General features: G+C 54.0%; 2 protein-coding genes across 2 annotated transcripts in view; one reads left to right on the top strand and one right to left on the bottom strand.

Moving 5' to 3' along the window:
• The first annotated feature begins 406 nt into the window (after window positions 1-406).
• On the top strand, window positions 407-13045 carry ADAR (adenosine deaminase, RNA specific). The gene is made up of 15 exons (XM_009287205.2): window positions 407-466; window positions 1702-3249; window positions 4545-4731; window positions 4814-4971; window positions 5372-5513; window positions 5710-5927; window positions 6178-6334; window positions 7341-7518; window positions 8113-8206; window positions 9653-9781; window positions 9892-10025; window positions 10516-10698; window positions 11180-11292; window positions 11878-12005; window positions 12317-13045. The coding sequence occupies exons 2-15, from the start codon at window positions 1802-1804 to the stop codon at window positions 12555-12557; spliced, it is 3510 nt and encodes a 1169-aa protein (XP_009285480.1). The 5' UTR covers window positions 407-466; window positions 1702-1801; the 3' UTR covers window positions 12558-13045.
• A 2192-nt stretch (window positions 13046-15237) lies between these two features.
• Window positions 15238-17451, bottom strand: part of CHRNB2 (cholinergic receptor nicotinic beta 2 subunit) — a 5675-nt gene continuing 3461 nt past the window's right edge. The window contains 4 exon segments of the mRNA XM_009287213.2: window positions 15238-15544; window positions 16220-16299; window positions 16302-17170; window positions 17289-17398. Of these exon segments, the coding sequence (XP_009285488.2) occupies window positions 15374-15544; window positions 16220-16299; window positions 16302-17170; window positions 17289-17398 (1230 nt within the window). The 3' untranslated portion in view covers window positions 15238-15373.

Below are 17451 nucleotides of genomic sequence, written 5' to 3'. Positions count from 1 at the left end.
CTCCCTCGGTGTCTGGGACTCCACTTTGGGTTTTAGCTTAAGGCGCCGGCCGTTCGCGCAACCCCTCTTCAAACCGGGAGAGCAGCCGCCCCTCCCGTGCGGACCGGGATCCCTTCCCAGCGACAGCTCGCGGCTGGCCGGGGCTGCAAATCACCGCAGGTAACGGGGAAGGAGCTTCCCTCCGGGGTTTGCTTTCCTGGTCCGGGCCCGGCCGTGGAAAGCCCGAAATTCTGCCTCCCGTTGGGCAAGAGCCGCGTCCGCCCCCTGCGAGCTCCCCGGGCGGGGCGGGGGGAGGCCGCTGTGGGAACCGAAACCGAAACGGAGCTCGCAGCCATCTTGCCGGGGTGACCGGTTGCCCGCAGCGGGCCCGGCGCCTCCTTCCCGGGAGGTGTTTTGCGGGTCGGGGTTTCTTTTTTCCATTTATTTTCTCACAAAATAAGGGAATTTGGCGTACAGACGGACCGAGGTAAGAGCATTTTTAAAAGAAACCCTCTTCCTGCCTGCCAGGATTTCTGTCCTGCCTTTGGCTCAGGGGTCGCCTTTAAAACGAGCTCACTAAGTAGGGGGGCAGTGGGCCCCCCCTGGAGCTGGGAAGGGGGGAACCCCCCTTGCTGCACTGAGCCTCCCCAGCACTGCACGTGGAGCCTGTGTTTATCGGAGTTGGTGAAATAAGTCATGGTGGTGGCAGCTGGGTGCAATCGGAGGCTGTAAATGAAAGCAAAATTTAAGTTGGCCTTGAGGTGTGTTTGATGAAGACAGGGAGCTTCATGAAGAGAAGACTTGCATCGGAAAAACTATCTTTATGAAGGTAGGTGGCTTAAAGAGGTCACCAGGAGGGAAGATAGGACGGGGACCTAGCAGCAGGTATCAGTTGCATGTTTTTATCCACTCAGTTTCACAATCAGCCTGTGGTCAAAGAACTGGAATATATCCTGCGCTGGGTTACTTATTTTTTTAAAAAGCGGATTAAAAGCTTAGACTTACATCTTGTACCCAGGGGGCGTGGCACAACTGTCTGTGATATGAGCGAAATTTGGGCTACGGTCCCAAAAAACTTTTCATACCATTGCCAGCTGCGCACCTATCCAATTTCTCTGCGTGTTATCGCTTTACTTCCCCTGTGGTGTGACGGTTTACCTCTACAGGTCACATAACGTCCAGGAAGCAAAGGGCATTTGGGGGTTTCAGAATTTTCTTGGCCATGAGTCTGAAAACTGTTGCAAGCCTGTTGCAGCTCTGTCCTGTGTGACCACGCGAGCTGCTTCACCTCCTCGTGCCCCCCGTTCTCTGATTGCAAAGCAGGCCTGAGATTCTTCTCTCCCTCAGGGCAGAGGAGTGAAACTCGCTTGTGTTTCAGAAGCGCAGGGTGAGCCTTCGACAAAAGGCGTCACGAAAAGACAAACCACCCCTGTGCAGCTGGCTTGAAATTCAGTCTCAACGGGAACAGAGGGCCCCTCTTATTAAAGCTGTTTCTTGTGGTTTACTTCGCCTGCGATTCCTGACTGCTGGGTTCTGCGCTGGGCAGACACAGTGTTTGCTATTTGTGTTTACGTGAATAATTTAGACTCAGTAGAAAACAGGAAAGCTTGATGAGGTGAAGATGCTTGAAATGCCTCAGGAGCAGGGAAGCAGTTTAAACTGTATTTCTGTAATCCTATAGTTGTGTAAACAGATTCTGAATTCCTGTGTTTTTCCTCCCAGCGCGTACCTGTTCAGGACGGGAGAGTGCAGAGTGAATCGCAGCTCCCCTTCTCCTGCTGTGCAAGCGACCTGATTCACACGTGTGTCCCAGCAGTGCGCTATGAACAGAGGCACTGGTCGAGGCAGAGGCTCGTATCTTACCTGGTCAAGACGTAACTGCCCCAGCATTAATCAAGGTTTTTTTAACCGCCCTCATACCCCACAAGAAACTAATCGGGAAACGTTTTTACACCAGCGGTTCCTAACAGAGCAGGACACTGAAGTCTGTTTGCTTCAGGGACAGGGATCATACCACGAATCACGCATCAGAGGGGTGCGAGCTGCGGCACCGGCTCCTGCAGAGAGATGGCAACCCAACTGCAGCAGAGCAGGATGGCATAGGTTCTCCAGCAAGCGTCCGTGGGTAGAAACTTCGCCACGGTATTGTCCTCAGTACCATCGTCAGGAGGACTCGGAGAGAGATTCTGACGCCATCAGGCTGAATTTCCAGAGGCTGTCTCTTGCTGGACAAGACTGTGAACAAGAAATTCTGACGATTTTCAGGCAGCTTGGGGAGGGGAAGACTTGTACAGTTCATGATCTTGCACGTAAACTTAAAACTCAAAAGAAAGAGGTCAACCGTGTCTTGTATAAACTCTTCCGAGAAGGCAAGTTGCACAAAGGTGGAGAGACGCCGCCACTGTGGAGGATTGCCAGCCCAAGCGTAGGGAGAGAAAGGAGCCCCACTGACCACAGCGGTGGTTGCACAAATCCAGCTTGTGAGAGCAGAGGAGGGGAGAGGAGCGCGGTTGGTTCAGGAGACGCCGATCCCATGATGGCTGAGACGAAGGACAAAATCTGCAACTATTTGTTCAGCGTGGCAGAAACGACGGCACTCAACCTTGCCAAGAACATTGGGTTTTCGAGGGCCAAGGATGTTAATGCCTTTCTTAGCGCTCTGGAAAAGCTGGGAGATGTCCACAAGCAGAACACAAGCCCCCCACGGTGGTCCCTGACAGACAGGAAGCGCGAGCGGATGCAGATGAGGCTGAAGGCCAGCGCAGTAACGCAGACGGTGGATCCCATATCCGAGTCAGGTTTTCCACCTTGCTCTGTTCCTCCATGTCCCCAGGAGATGACCATAGCTTCACCAGCAGTGACAACATCGGAAGAAGAAAGTATAGAAAACGGACAGCAGGCTTTGGGGCAAACTGATCAGAGCGACACCAGTGACACGGAAGCAGCCCTGCCTGAGGACCCTAAGCCCGAATTCTCCAGTTTGAGTAATTATGATAACTCTGAAAATGGCAAGTGGGCCACGGATGATATCCCCGATAATCTGAACACTATCAACAGGCAGCCCAGTGAGTCAGAATCCATCATGAATTCCCAGTCTTCCCCCAGTTACGCCGCCCAGTTTGAAACTGCTTTCCCATGTACGCCTGTAGAGAAGTTGATGGCTTGTCAGGAGAAGAACCCAGTGAGTGGCCTTACCGAATATTCCCAGTACATGTATCAGCACTGTGAGTTTGCCATGCTGGAGCAGAGTGGACCTTCTCATGAGCCACGGTAAGAAAATTCCCTACCTTTCCTGAGCTGTCTTTTTGCTTAAAATGATCTGACTTCAACTAACCACCCGCTCAACTTTGTCCAGAAGGATTAGCCTAGTTGATTTCTTGCAGCAGCTTAAAACAAACAAACAAAACCCCCCTCAAAACAAGGCTAAAATTAACCCCAGGTAGCCCACTTTTAGCAGCCCTGCACCTCATTCTGAGCAGCAAAGGTGGGGTTCATCTCTTCAGCTAGGTCCTGTCTGATTTAATCGCTTGGCTTTCAATTTCATTGTATAGGGAGAAACTGGTATTTCTAAGCTACCTCTCAAGATGCTCCCACCCTGGAAGTGGTATAAAGGGAGCCCAGAACAAAGTGCTTGAGTGCAGATATCTTGGGTTAGACGAGGTGAACCCACTCTGGACATTTCTGTGGTGTAGCAGGTCAGAGTGGCCTCTGTGAGCAGAGCGTGTAGCGTGACACTAGAGTTTGCAGAGTCAGTCTCTGGAGTCCTGCTTCCCCTTGCTAAATCGTGGCTGTTCCTGAGCACCAGCGAGATGGTGAAAAGCACCATATGTGCCACACTGGAATATGTCAATAGATCCGCTAGACAGGAAAATTGGCCTGATTTCTAAAGGTGGAGTCCCAGGCTTTTTTTTTTTTTCTTGTGTGGAAGGAGGGCTCTGAATGGATTCAGCCCCATAGCCCCTCTCCAAATTTGGTTTGACCCATTCTCACTGGAAGCAGGTTGCCTCTGTATAGGGCTGGAGGACAGAAGAGAAGCTGTGTTTGCTAGAGTTCACAGGGAGGAGAGAGACAGAAACATCAAAGGCAAGAGGTTTTACGTGAGGCAGCACCTCTCTGAGTTGGTGTGAATGCACTGGATAGCCAGGGAAAATGCCGGAGGGAGAGTGACCCCAAATGACCAGCTGCAGATGGAACAGTGCAGGCTGCTTTTAAGCTTTCTTCATCCCTGTGCAGGAGACATAACCGAACTGCTCCTTGCATACAGTCATGGCACGTTTCTGGCGCTTGTGGAACGAGGCAATTCATCCTGTTCCTTCAGAACAAAATCTGGAGCTGCCCCTCTGCCATGAACAGTTCTGGAAACGCGATGAAACGAGGTCCAGATGCAGAGCTGTCGGGGCACCCTTGGTATTTTTGTCCTCTGCACGTGGCAGCCTGGGTTTGCTCTCCCAGCCAGGAGCTAGCTGTTCCTTCTCACTTGAATTCCAAGAGCAGCCTTACCTGCTTGCTCTGAGAAGACCACACTTTTGCCTCTCGATTTACCTCTTTGGTTTTCTCTTTCAAAGATTTAGGTTCCAGGCAGTGATTAATGGGCGCCGATTCCCACCAGCAGAAGCAGGGAGCAAAAAACTCGCTAAACAGGAGGCAGCAGCTAACGCTATGAAGGTCCTGATGAGTGAAGCGGAGAATGGAAGACGTGGTGGAATTAAATGTGAAGAGCCGTTTCCCTCCGACAACTCTGAACCGGAATTGGTGAGAAATTGTTTTCTTTACTTGTGAGGCTGGTCAAACAGTGTTTAGTCTGAAACTGGTTTCCTCCATCTTCTTGCTGTAGCCTTTGCATCCAGAGCCAGAGCTGTCGTCTGTGCCAGCTCATCTCAACCTGCTTCCTGGGAAGCACCCTATCAGCGTATTAATGGAGTACGGACAAAAATCGGGGAACACGATTGAATTCCAGCTGCTCTCTCAGGAAGGCCCACCTCATGATCCTAGGTATGGCATATTGTTGCCAGCTTTGGGGAGGATAGAAACCCTTCCTTTAATATCCTTCCTCTTCAGCATGCTACCCGCGTTCCTGGACTCGTCACTGACCTAGCTGAGTGCTCCTCTTATCCGAGGAGGGCATGGCTCCTCCAAGACATCTGCCTCCAGAAAGAGACCAAAACCGATGCCCTTTCTCAGAGAAAGGATGCTGTTTCTTCTGCCAGACCAGGAACAGGTTCCAGTCCTGTACCCTACCTGGTAGTGCTCTACTGAGACTATTTAGGGCCGTCGTGGTAGATGTAAATTGGAGATAACCCGGAAGGATTTAACTTGAACTGGGAGAAGGGGATAATAAACAGATCGAGACACCTATGCTTAACACTTTTCATATGCTATAATGTCCTGTCAGGTTCAGCTACTGTGTGAAAATGGGTGACCAAATTTTCCCTGCTGTGGTAGGAAACAGCAAGAAGGGAGCAAAGCAAATGGCAGCAGAAGTTGCTGTGAAGATTCTTTCTGGAGAGTCTGTACCCCATGTCTTGCCTGAACAGGTACAAAGAGCTTCTTTATAAGACCCAAGTGTTTTGCGTTGGGTTCCCCCCCCCCCCCTTTTATTTCATATTCCACTGGATTTCACCCCACAAGGTCACGTGCTGGCTCTAGCAGAGGTTTGCTGAGTGCTCTTGGCCTGCGGTAATACCAGCTGCTCAGTATTTAACAGCCTTCTCCTGTCTAACTCTGCTCTAGCCTGTCGTGAAGCCCCATGGTGACCAGTCCATGCACAGCTGTGGACCATGGATCACCACTCCAGATGAATCCAAGGTGGCGAAAGCGAAGGGTGTTGGGGAGCTCATCAAATACCTTAATGTCAATCCTGTCAGTGGCCTGCTGGAATACGCCCGCTCCAATGGGTTTGCTGCAGAGTTCAAACTCATTGACCAGTCGGGACCTCCCCATGACCCCAAGTAAGTAGCTGCATCTGTCCAGGAGGAAATTTTGCACTGTTGCTGTTGTCCTGGAGAAAGGGCAGAGAATGCAAAATTCCTGATGCAGTTTGAGATGGCAACAGGCTGAGCTGCTGCCTCTGCCAAACCTTATGTCCGGACGACAATAAGTTACCTCCACTCCTCTCCTCTCTCCACTGAGAGAATTTAAAAAACAGACTGAAATCCATAGGTTTCTTGGTTTCTCAGAGGTGTGCTGCTGTCTTTATAGGTTTGTCTATCAGGCGAAGGTTGGAGGCCGTTGGTTCCCAGCTGTAACTGCACACAATAAAAAGCAGGGCAAGCAGGAGGCAGCTGATGCAGCACTCAGAGTCCTGATTGGGGAAACAGAGAAGACTGAGCGCATGGAAGGGATGAACATCACCGAGGTAAATCCTCTTCCTCCAAAGCTGGGACTGCTTTTGTAGCCCTGCCTGTCCTGTGCCTTTCAGTCCAGCAGAAAAATGCCTTCAAGATCAGCTGTGAGATCATTGTTCTCTGAAGGTGTAAATAAGCTGATGTTTTCCTGAAGTGGGTTAGATGTTTCCTCAGGGCACAGACGTACTCTTCCCTCCTGCTGGCGTCTGCTTTAGCACTAAATTATCATCAGATTCTTCCACAAGCTACTGAAATGTGTTCCTGTGGTGGAGCAGGAACATGCTCGTTTTTAGTTCTGTGACTTTTTTTTTTTTCCTCCTTCCAAATTCCTTCATGCTGCGTTAAAAATTGTGTGTCAGCTCAAAAAACTCATGCATCAGATAAGAGCAAAGCTTTGGTTGTGTCAGGATGGCTGTCCCAAACCTGTGCTGCTTTAAATCACACTTAGAGTTTTGTGATCTCTTAAAAGCCGTGTTCCAGGCTGCACAGCTGAGCACATCGACTGTGGTTCTAAATAGAAAAGCTATCAGGAAGGATCTGTCAGTCAGCAGTGCTAGAGGAGGCAAGTGCCCGTCTGCAATGGGAGTGACTGTGCAGTCTCCTCACAGACAGCCAGAGAAGGAATTCCTCCAAAGCCAGTAACAGATTTCCTTGGCTGAGTCTGTGGGAACAGGCAAGATGGGTTTTGTTCCTTTGCGATGAGGGTTTCCCCTGGCAATCTCAGGAGGCCATTCCTCAGCCCGTTTCACTTGCTGCCAGGAAGACAGCTTGCTGCTGTCTTAATGATGTGCTCAAAGCGTTGGACAGGGTTTTCCCAGAAATACCTAAAGGAACTTCACCCACCCCTTGGCATGATACTGTCCATGCACTCAACCCACCATTGCGCTGCCTGTAGCTCATGTTTTCTGTGTTCCTGCCTTCTGCTTGGATAGCTGTGCTTCAGGTTAGCTACTTCTTGAGCCTTTTTGTTCTGTGACCTGCTGGTGATCTCTTAGCAATCCTGGTCTTGTGTCCCAGTTCCAGCTCCCTGTGAGTGGCAGTACCCTACACGATCAGATGGCTATGCTGAGCCACCAGCGCTTCAACACCCTCACTGCTCGCATCCAGCACAGTCTGCTTGGGCGGAAGATCTTGGCTGCCATCATCATGCGGAAAGGAAACAAGGGCCTGGGAGTGGTGGTCAGCATCGGAACGGGTATGAACAGCTGCTTCCAGCATAAGCTGAACTCTCACTTCCCTGCTAGATTCCCTGTCAGCTGCGACTAGAGAATGGCTCTTGCTGTAGGCTTCTTCAGAGAGGGCAAGAAACGTTCCCAGGGCTCGTGTGGTGTCACAAGTGATCTGGCTATAGAGAGAGAACAAAGCGAATGTGCCTGCAGCTATATTGCTCTTAATCTTTGCTTGCATTGCTACTCCCTAGCCTGTGCATCAGAGCATGGGTTCCTCGCGTCGTACGGCACAAGATCCCCCAGCTTCTCTCAGCTGCGTGTACCTTAGCTCCCTTCCTAGTTAGCTGCCACGCTTCCACCCAGAGTGGTGGACTGAAAAGCACTCAGGAAGGGACACTGCCCCTAAACCTGAGGCAGTTTAAGTCTCTGCTGTCCCTAAAGTAGTGTGTGCTCTTTGTCCATTTATTTTCCTAACTGCTTGGATCAGGATAATGATTTAATAGTCAGGGTGCTGTTGCTGCTCAGGAACCCAAAGAAGTAAAACTTGAAGCAAGATGGAACCCTCCCTCTTTCTGTGAAGCTGTGTGTTGACTTTGACACTTGCTTTTTATTTATTTCAGGTAATCGTTGTGTGAAAGGAGAAGAGCTGAGCTTGAAGGGGGAGACGGTGAATGACTGTCATGCAGAAATCATTTCTCGAAGAGGCTTTGTGAGGTGAGACAAGGGGAAACCTGAAGGAGAAGGAAAGGGGCCTGCCAAGAGGTGCTGACCCATTCTAGAGGGGTGTAGCTGTGACGGTTCCTTGCAGTGTTGAGAAAGGCTGTGATCCTCTAACGCTACTGTTTACCCATGTGTTGTTAAATAGAGGGAAGTTATTTCTGATAAGAAAGGGCCATGCCTGAATGGTGCCCAAATTAGTACCGAACTGGAAACTTGCCAAGAGCCCAAGGGCTGCATCTGATGTACTTAAAATAAAGCATCCTGCAGAGGCTGCTTGGCCGACACGCAACGTGCTGTTTCAGTCTGAGCACAGCTCTGAGCCAAGGTGCTGGGGAATCTGCAGGCCAGGTCCCCGTGTGGCTTTTCTGGGTCTGGGTGTCGAAGGCTTCAGGAAAACATATCGAATGTGTTTGCACTGATAAGTCAGAAATCCTTTTTCATTGGTTGGAAAGGGTTTTCCCAACTAAACCGCACAATTGTTCTCTTCTCTTTATAAACACGCAGTGTGGTGCTTTTTTTTTTTTTTTAAACTAAAGTGAGATGAAGTTGGACTAGCCTTGTTAATGTCTGCCCTTCCAGTTATGAACAGCAAAGCCAGCTGCTTTCTTAAAGCCTTTGCCTGCTGCCACTATACTCTGTGCATTCCTCGGCACTGGAAAGCGTTGAGGGTGGGTCCCCGGCAAGCTGTAAAGTCAGAGGATTGCACTCTTGCTTACTGTCTGTCTCGGCTGTTAATCTTGACAGTCGTGGCTGCTGGGCTGCTCTGGCACAGCGGAGCCTGTCAGAGATGAGAACAGTGAGCTCCACCTCTCCTTGCAAAATAAGTCCCTGCACAGGCTCTGCTTGAGGAGTCTCTGTGAAGCTGCAGTTTTTCTTTAGTCCTTGACGCTATGTTGGAGACCTCAAGGTTTTTCCCTGTCCCCGGACAGAAGCAGCCATAAAAGACCCAGTCATTGTAAACAGATCGTGGGGTTGTGCTAATAATATCACTTGCATTCAGCTGCCCCTGGGGCTGTTTACTCTTAATGCAAACTTGGTGCTGACTAAAGGTGCTAGACTAACAACCTTGAAGTCGTCTTCACGCTTGGATCAGGTGCACGCAAGCAGCAGCCAGCCAGGCTCCTTTCTCTCTCCTGCCAGTGCTCCCCTCTGCTCGCCCGACAGAATGCTTATTTTCTGTTGCCTGTCCTCTGCATGGTAGGAGATCTGCCTCATTTCATGCCTTTTCTGTAGCATCAAACGCTATTTGTTGGCTTCCACGTATTCTCAGCCACGCTCCTGGTCTTCGCTCTCCCACGTGGCAGGACCAGGAGCAGGTGACTTGGTGCGACAGAGGCAGAGCTTGGGACCCTGCCCGTCCTGGGTATGGGCAGTGGTTGGATTGAAGTGCTCCTTGTCTGAGGAGCAAAGCAGTCTTTTGACATGATGTTTTATTTTCAGGTTTCTCTACAGTGAGTTGATGAAGTATGACCCATCTAATCCTTCCTCTGCAGAAGAGAGCATTTTTGAGCCAGCGGGAGGGAAGAGACTCAAAATTAAGAGCAGTGTTACCTTTCACCTCTATGTCAGGTTTGTGCGGCATTGTGCAGGGAGTGCCCGGTGTCAGCAGCACTATCGCACCCCTGGCCCTGGCTGTTTCCTGAGAGTCAGTGCTAACCTGGGGAGTGTTTGTTTTCTAGCACAGCACCTTGTGGAGACGGGGCGCTCTTTGATAAATCCTGCAGCGATCAGGCGAGTGTGGTGGGGCAAGCCCAGCATCAGCCTCTCTTTGAGAACCCCAAACAAGGCAAACTGCGGACCAAGGTGGAGAACGGTGAGTGTGTTCACTCCCTGCACGGTGGGGTGGCTCCAGTCCACTCCTCTAAGCCTTTCTGGAGCTCCAGAGTTTCCTTACCCCTCTCTGTGGGGTGCTGTTGCGGGATTTGAAGCATTCAGGAACAAAAAGGGGTGGGTAAAAGGGATGGGGGCGTTAAAGGGAGTCCCTTCTCCTTCCGCACTCTGTCTGTTGGACTGCCACACTAGCAAGAGTACAGCTGAAGTTTGCTGCAAAGCTTTTATGTCTCTGACCTCCCTTTCAAGCACTATTTCATTCTGCTTCAGCCATGTGAAAAATGACTTGTCTGTAATCAGTACTGAGTTCCCTTTTTCATGTGATACTAAAATGTTCCCCGAACGTGGAGACAGGCTGACTCCAGAGGTCACTCCATGCCTGTGCATAGAAGATAGTTTCTTGTGCGGTTGCTGATGGGCTTTTGATTTATTGAATATCTGACTCTTTACAGATTTCTTCTTCTCTTGTGCAGGGGAAGGTACCATTCCTGTGGAGTCGAGTGACATTGTGCCCACGTGGGATGGCATCCAGCATGGGGAGCGGTTGCGAACCATGTCCTGCAGCGACAAAATCTTACGCTGGAATATACTTGGCTTGCAAGGGGCATTGCTGTCACACTTCATAGAACCGGTTTATCTCAGCTCTGTTACACTCGGTATGAGACCTGCCGTCCTTTCTGGATTGGGACGGATGTGCTGCCCCGCTCCTTAGAACTGGGCTGCAGTTACTGACAAGTAACCTCCCTTCCCCAAGTGATGGAAAAGCTTGTTTGTGGAGCCTGTAGGAGTAACAGACTGAAACGTCGTTCTCGGCAGAGCTGTGCTGTTTGGAAGTGAAAAGGGAGTTTGTGGATTTTACGCTGTGGGTGGAGTGGGTTTTTCTCCAAGGTTCTTGATTTTTAGAAGGCACATGTGATCTAGGAGGGTGAGACAAAAATTGCCTGTTTGTGTCTTCAGTGAGAAATGTTAGTGTCTGTAAACCTTCATCTTACACATCTAGGGTACACGTAGCTGTTGCTGATCCACATGGCCGCGAGCTTTCTAGAGCTTGTGAGAACCGCTGTGGTTCTCGGGGTTTGGCCTGTCCATCACCTGTGCTGTTCCTGTTTCCTAACGCCTTCATGTCTGCCTTCACAGGTTACTTGTACAGTCAGGGTCATTTAACACGCGCAATCTGCTGCCGCGTGGCAAGAGATGGGAATGTGCTGCAGGAAAAGCTCCAGGCTCCGTATCACGTTAACCATCCCGAGGTACTGTGGGCTTGGCACCTCTTCATCTTTCTGTCCCCCCTTCCACCTCCACCCTTGGGTTCGGGCCTCACTCTGCAGGGGGGTCACCTGGCAGAAGCTCTCCAACCAGGGTCAGGAGGCTGATGGCCAGAAACCTGCTCCCTCTGTGTCATCCCACGGTGTCTGGGGGTTACTGGCAATGACTTGGTCTGGGAAAAAAGAGACCAAGGTCGCCCCAGTAGCCTTCAGCTCAGTAAGAAGCTAGTGCTTAAGAGTAAGGAGTAAGAACTCCTGCTCTCAGGAGTTTGGGATGAGCTGAACCCCTGCATCCGGGGGACGGAAGCTCCTTGGGTTTCACATGTCCCAGATAAGATCAGACGTAGCGTGACTGCCTCTCGAAAGGAACAGCAGCAGCAGTGAGGGACCTTGAGTGTTTTAACACGCAAAGCACCAAGCGTCTGGAGTGGAAAGTAAACACTAGGCTCTGCCACAGGCGAGCGCGGGGTGGTGAGTGCCGTGTGCCTAGTCCCCTGGCAAGAGGCTCCCCTTACCAGCAAGCTTGCACAGCAGGACCGGTGTTACGAAACCCTCTTGCCTCTTACGCAGGTTGGGCGAGTCAGCGTATACGACTCTGCAAGGCAGACGGGCAAGACAAAGGAGTCTTCGGTGAATTGGTGTCTTGCTGATGAAAGCGAAGTTGAAGTCTTGGATGGCACAAAAGGGAAAGTAGATGGGTAAGAAGAGCCTTTCCTGACGCTGCTTTTCTGTTTGGGGAAAGGGGGGGCAGCTCTGAAGTCGTGAGTACACTCTGCGCCGTTACGGCACCTTACGTGTGGGGAGGGTTGGTGAGAGGAATTTCAAACTGACGTAAGTGAATGCTCTTGAAGCAAAACAAAATACTGCCCAGCCCAGACTCTACAACAGAGCCTCGCTGAGCCAAGAGATCTCGCAGGCATCCCGTTGTGGGTTTTTCCCTGTGCCCCCTGCTCCTCTTTGCTCTTCTGAGTGTCATGTCCTTCATTGCTGCCTTTGTCTCCCTTCTCAGACCGAAGCTGGAGGTGTCTCGTGTGTCCAAGAGGAAAATGTTCGCCCTGTTCCAGCAGTTATGTGCCAAGAACAACTGCAAAGACCTGCAGAACCTCTCTGTGTACTCAGATGCTAAGGAGGCAGCCACGGCATACCAAGAAGCCAAGCAGTGCTTCTTCAGCGTGCTGGAAGAGATGGGCTACGGCAGCTGGATCCGCAAACCCCAAGAGGAAGATAATTTCTCTTTCCCTGATGCATAATGAGGCGCCCCGTGTGGGTGAGTGCACAGGTGTGTGCACGGGTGTACGCGTCCTTCTTTCACCACCTTCTTTTTGAATTGGAATCAGGAGCGTGCAGCAGTTTCCCCTGTAGGCCTGGCTGCCTTCTCTCTCTGCTCTTGTTACTCTGAGACCCTGCCCTTTCTCTTTTTAAAACATGCATGAAAATTATTGTCTTTTTTTGAAGCTAGGGCAGGCTCAGTCCCTGTTTGCTTTTACGTTTTCGTCTCCTTTTTTTAAAAGAAGGCACAAGAAGCCAGAGGGATTCTCAGACTGCGAGCTTGAAACCTTTGGACTGTGCACTACAGATCCCTCTGGCAGGTTTTGAGGCAAATTTTCTCTTTTGAGAAAAAAAAAAAAAAAGCGGGGTGGCTGTGTTTATGTGTCTCTGTCAGAAGGTGGCTGGCAGCCCGTCTGAGCTGGGACACGGGACTGATCTCTGCAAGACAGCCAGCAGGACCAGCGTAACATTCCGCGTTAATAATAAAAAAGAAAATTTCTGTATTACAGCGGGCTCTGTGCCATGGGTATGTGAATTCCTGCAGGGTGAAAGAGGGGCCCTGGGTAGAGCCGGGCAGGGTTTGGAGAAGAACGGAGGTAAGTTACTGTTTGTTAAATGATGAAGGATCTTGTGCACAACTGTGCCAGCTGTGAATTAAGCCTCTTGCCTTAAGCAGGGGCTCATCGGGCAGAATTGAGCCCTCAGAGGGCTTGAGTGTACCCTGAAATGACGGGGCAGGGTTTTCTTGGCTCCTTACCCCCATATAGAGCCAGAGGTGGGGGATCTCCTCTCCAGTCTTGGAAGGTCACTGCGGAGGCTGGTGGTGGCTGCAGGCCATGTTGCGTGTCTGCTTATGTCTGAGCTCAACCACGTGCCAGACACGCTTGTAGAAGGTGAGAAGTAAGGACGCTGTTCCCATCCAACAGCAAGTTTATTAGATGTTGTAGAGCAGCCCCTTTCCCAATGCACAGCTTGTGCTGGCTTTGCCTGGGACGGGAGAGTTGACACCAGTGAGATCAGACAAAGAGACCACGAAGCAGTTGGCGTGGAAGCATAGCCCAAACCGAAGAGGACAAGTCCCGAGGCTGTGGGGAGCAAGGCCCCGGCTCTGGCTGTGCCTCAGGCTTGTGCATCTTTCCCTGCGCAGCAGGAAAGGATGCCGGTGGGCGGACGTGCTGTGGCCAAGCAGGTTAAGTGCTTGCTGAAAGGCTGGCTGTAAGGGGCTCACCCTGCCCACAGCTGCTGGGACGGTGCTCGGGTGCTGACTGCAGTGCAGAGCTGTGAAGGGTGGCAACAGCCTCGGCATCCTGCTGTCCCCTGCGCGGTGGAGCAGGGCCCTCGTGGCAGCGACGGCACAAGGACAGAGCTGGGGGCTCCTCCGTCTGCCGTAGTCCCCCCCATCATGCTGCCGACTGCTCGGGGTGCTGTGCCTGGGGCTATAGGGGTTCCCGCCGTGCTCCCCGCACCCTCCTGCTCTCCCGGGACTCGTGGGTCTCCGCTCCCTGCCAGGCCACAGCAGGCCCCCCAGTCCTGCACTTGCCCAGGGCTGCAACCGACAGCGGAGGAGATGCAGAGGTGGGACAAAGTGGGACAAGCCCCTGGCATGGGGCAGGCGGGATGCTGCTTTAGGGGCAAAGCTCTTAATATTTAAATATTGGGGTGCACCCCTGAGAGGAGGGGGTCCAGGAGCATCAGCTGGAGCAGCCCGGGATTTCTCTGGCTGGGTGAAGTGCTGGGATTTAAATTAATTTCTAGTGTGCGGCTTCCCCCGGCACTGTGCGCCGTGGGCCCCCACCTGTGCTGCGCTCCCCCCAGCATGGAGGATTAGTGGTATTTATAGCAAATGCTCCATTTCAATTTTCCCCGATGAGGCCAATTCCTGCCTGCGAGGGAGAGCGTGGGAAGTGCTGCCGCCACTACCGGACTGGCCAGGGTTGCCTGCCCAGCACGCCGGCTCCCCTGTGCGGCCCACAGTGGAGACCTGGCTGCCGGCTGCTCCAGGCTCCAGTTGCGATTGATTTGTGTTTTCCTTTTCCTCGCACAATTCATCTCATGGCTGCTCTTGGCTCCAGTGCACCAAGCCTGGAGTTTAGCAGGGGACGGTGGCACTGCCGGAGCGTGGAGCAGCCCCTGGCACTCGCTGCCCTGGCCCTGCCTGCAGGTAGGACCTAAAAATAGCATCCTCCTGCCTGGCACATGCGCTCACCTCGAGGAGCCGGAGCAGAGCAGCCCCGTCCTCCTCCCCGTGCCTCCGGTCCTGCTGTGTCAGTGCGGCACGGCTCTGCCCTGCCCCTGGGAGCCCCAGGATAGCACAGGGGTCCAGCAGGGGCTGGGGGCTGCCTGCAGGTGCACTGGCCCCTGGCCCCGCATGGTTGCATTGGTGGGAAGAGATGGGGTGAGCAGCCGGTGCTCCTGGAAGCGTGGGAGGGAGCCCAGCACATCCCTGCGGGGCCGGTTTCACGCCACCGCGCTCCCTCCCTGGGGAACTGGGATTTTCTTCTTCCAGAGCCAATTCCTCCCCATCTTGGTGGGGGGGACCCCGCAGGCCCCCCCCCCCCCCCCCCCAGACCTGGCTGCATCCTGCTTCCTCCTGCCCACGGGGAGCGGTGCGGGATGAAACGACACTAAAACGAACCAGCCCCCTCCTGTGTGAGTATTTATTGGTTTGCAGTGGCCGCCTGGAGCCCAGCACCTGGCTCTCCGGCCCCAGCTCGGCGGTGGGGAGAGGGTGCGGAGCCTGCAGTCCCTCGCTGTCCCTGGGGCCGGCGGGGAGGGCGGACGGGCGGCCACCCTGGCGCTATTTGGAGGTGGGGGTGCCCTGGCCAAGCTCCAGCAGGGAGTTGGTGGCGTAGTTCTGGAAGAGGGGCTGGAGGAACATGCCGACGGTGCCGAAGACGCAGACGAAGACGAAGATCCACAAGAAGAGGCGGTCGATGACCATGGCCACGTACTTCCAGTCCTCGCTCACCTGCGTGGGGCCGGGAGAGATGCCGGGTCAGGCCGGGGCCTCCGGCATCACTCGGCACTGCCTGTGCCACTCCTGGCAGGCGGCTGGACTGGGAGCTCGGCGGCTCTGCAGAGCCCCAAATCTGCTCCCTCAGCACTGCAGCTCCCAGGGCTGCCTGCCAGCCCACCATGGGCCCCACGGGGCTCGGTCCCCCTGCTGCCGCCTGCGCTGCCAAGCCCGGGAAACTCATCTCCCCAGTGAGCTGAGCTGGGCGGGGGGCAGTGTCCCCTGGCCCTGCAGTCCAATCCGGGGCTGGCTCCGCCAAAATCTGCAGCCTCACGGTGCCACGCAGGGTCAGGCCCCCCGGGAGCCTCTTGGGTTTCCAGAGCAACTGCTTCAGGCTGGGGCTGCAGTGGTGGGTCAGGGGCCAGGCCTGGGCCTCCTGCCTGGGCAGGGGCTGCGGGGGGTCCCCGGACATGGGGCCGGGCAGGGACCCTCTTGGTGCTCATGCATGTCCCTTCCTGCGGTGCAGCCGTGCACACGTTCTGCACCCCACGACCATGCATGCACACGCCCCCGGCCCTGCCTGTACCCTACAGCCCTGCCTGCATCCTGCGGCCCTGCCTATGCTCCGCAGCTCTGCCTGTACCCCACAGCTCTGCATGCACCCCACATCCCCTGCCCGCCCTGACTCACGCTCTGGTCGTCGTCCTCGCTGCGCATGTGGTCGGCGATGAAGCGCACGCCATCCACAAATTGGGGGGGGTGCGGGGGGGGGGCGGGGGCGCCTGCCCCTGCCGCTCCCGGTAGCCATTGAGCCCCTCAGCCTTGGCAGCACCGGGGTTGGCATAGCAGGCGCAGGTGCGGGTGCCGGCCCGGAGGAAGAGGGTGGCGGTAGCAGTGCGCTCCTGGGTGTGCCGGCGCTGGCGCAGGCGCTGGCGCGCGCAGTTCTGCCGCGGCTGCTTCATGAAAAGCAGCGCCGGGAGCTTGTGGAGGAAGAGGGTGCGGACCCAGGGCGGCATGGTGTGCGTGGTGGGCGAGCGGTGGTGCACGTTGAGGACGCAGACACTGGTGACGATGGAGAAGGTCACCAGCACCATGGTGAACATGAGGTACTTGCCCACCAGTGGCACATCCAGCGAGGTGGGCGGCACGATCTTGGAGATGAGCAGCAGGAAGACGGTGAGGGCGAGCAGGACAGAGATACAGAGCGTCATCTTCTCGCCGCAGTCGGATGGCAGGTAGAAGACAAGGATGGCCAGGGAGGTGATGAGGATGCAGGGGATGATGAGGTTGATGGTATAGAAGAGTGGCTTGCGCCGGATGATGAAGTCGTAGGTGATGTCCACATAGGTGGAGTCGTCAGGGTTCTCATTGCGCCGTCCCGGGAGTGCCACGATGTCCCACTCGCCGCTGGGCGTGAAGTCATCCAGGCTGGCCACCTCGCTCTTCAGCACCAGGTCGATCTCAGTGCGGTCGTAGGTCCAGGAGCGGAACTTCATGGTGCAGTTCTGCTGGTCGAAGGGGAAATGCTTCACCTCAATCTTGCACGCGCTCTTGTAGATGGCCGGCGGCAGCCAGAAGATGCTGCCATCGTAGGAGATCACCGCGTTGGAGTAGAAGGAGACCTCGTACATCCCATCGGCACTGGGGTGAAGGGATGCGCCGTCAGCCCTGGCCTTGCCCCAGCGGTGCAATGGCACCGCCCCGAGCCCTGGATGGGGTTGGGGCACGCATGGCCCCCACCCCACAAAAAAACACCTACTTGTTGTAGAGCACCACATCAGGCAGCCAGATGTGCTTGGAGGGCAGGCGGACCTTCTTCATGTTGTCAAAGTCCTCTGGCTTCCAGGTGAGGCGGTAGTCCTCCCACTCCTGTGGACGGGCAGGCTCAGCCCAGCCCGGCCGTGGGCAGAGGGAGCCCGGGG

The sequence above is a fragment of the Aptenodytes forsteri genome, unplaced genomic scaffold (genome assembly GCF_000699145.1).
Source record: "Aptenodytes forsteri isolate BGI_AS27 unplaced genomic scaffold, ASM69914v1 Scaffold617, whole genome shotgun sequence".
In the NCBI taxonomy this organism is placed as follows: Eukaryota; Metazoa; Chordata; class Aves; order Sphenisciformes; family Spheniscidae; genus Aptenodytes; species Aptenodytes forsteri.
Note: the sequence above shows the minus strand (reverse complement) of the source record. Positions and strands in the feature narration are given on the sequence as shown.

Coding starts and splice junctions, on each gene's coding strand:
- ADAR (XM_009287205.2), top strand. CDS start 1,802: ATGAACAGAGGCACTGGTCGAGGCAGAGGCTCGTATCTTACCTGGTCA. Junction 4,732..4,813: donor ACAACTCTGAACCGGAATTG/GTGAGAAATTGT, acceptor TTCTTGCTGTAG/CCTTTGCATCCAGAGCCAGA. Junction 11,293..11,877: donor ATCACGTTAACCATCCCGAG/GTACTGTGGGCT, acceptor CCTCTTACGCAG/GTTGGGCGAGTCAGCGTATA.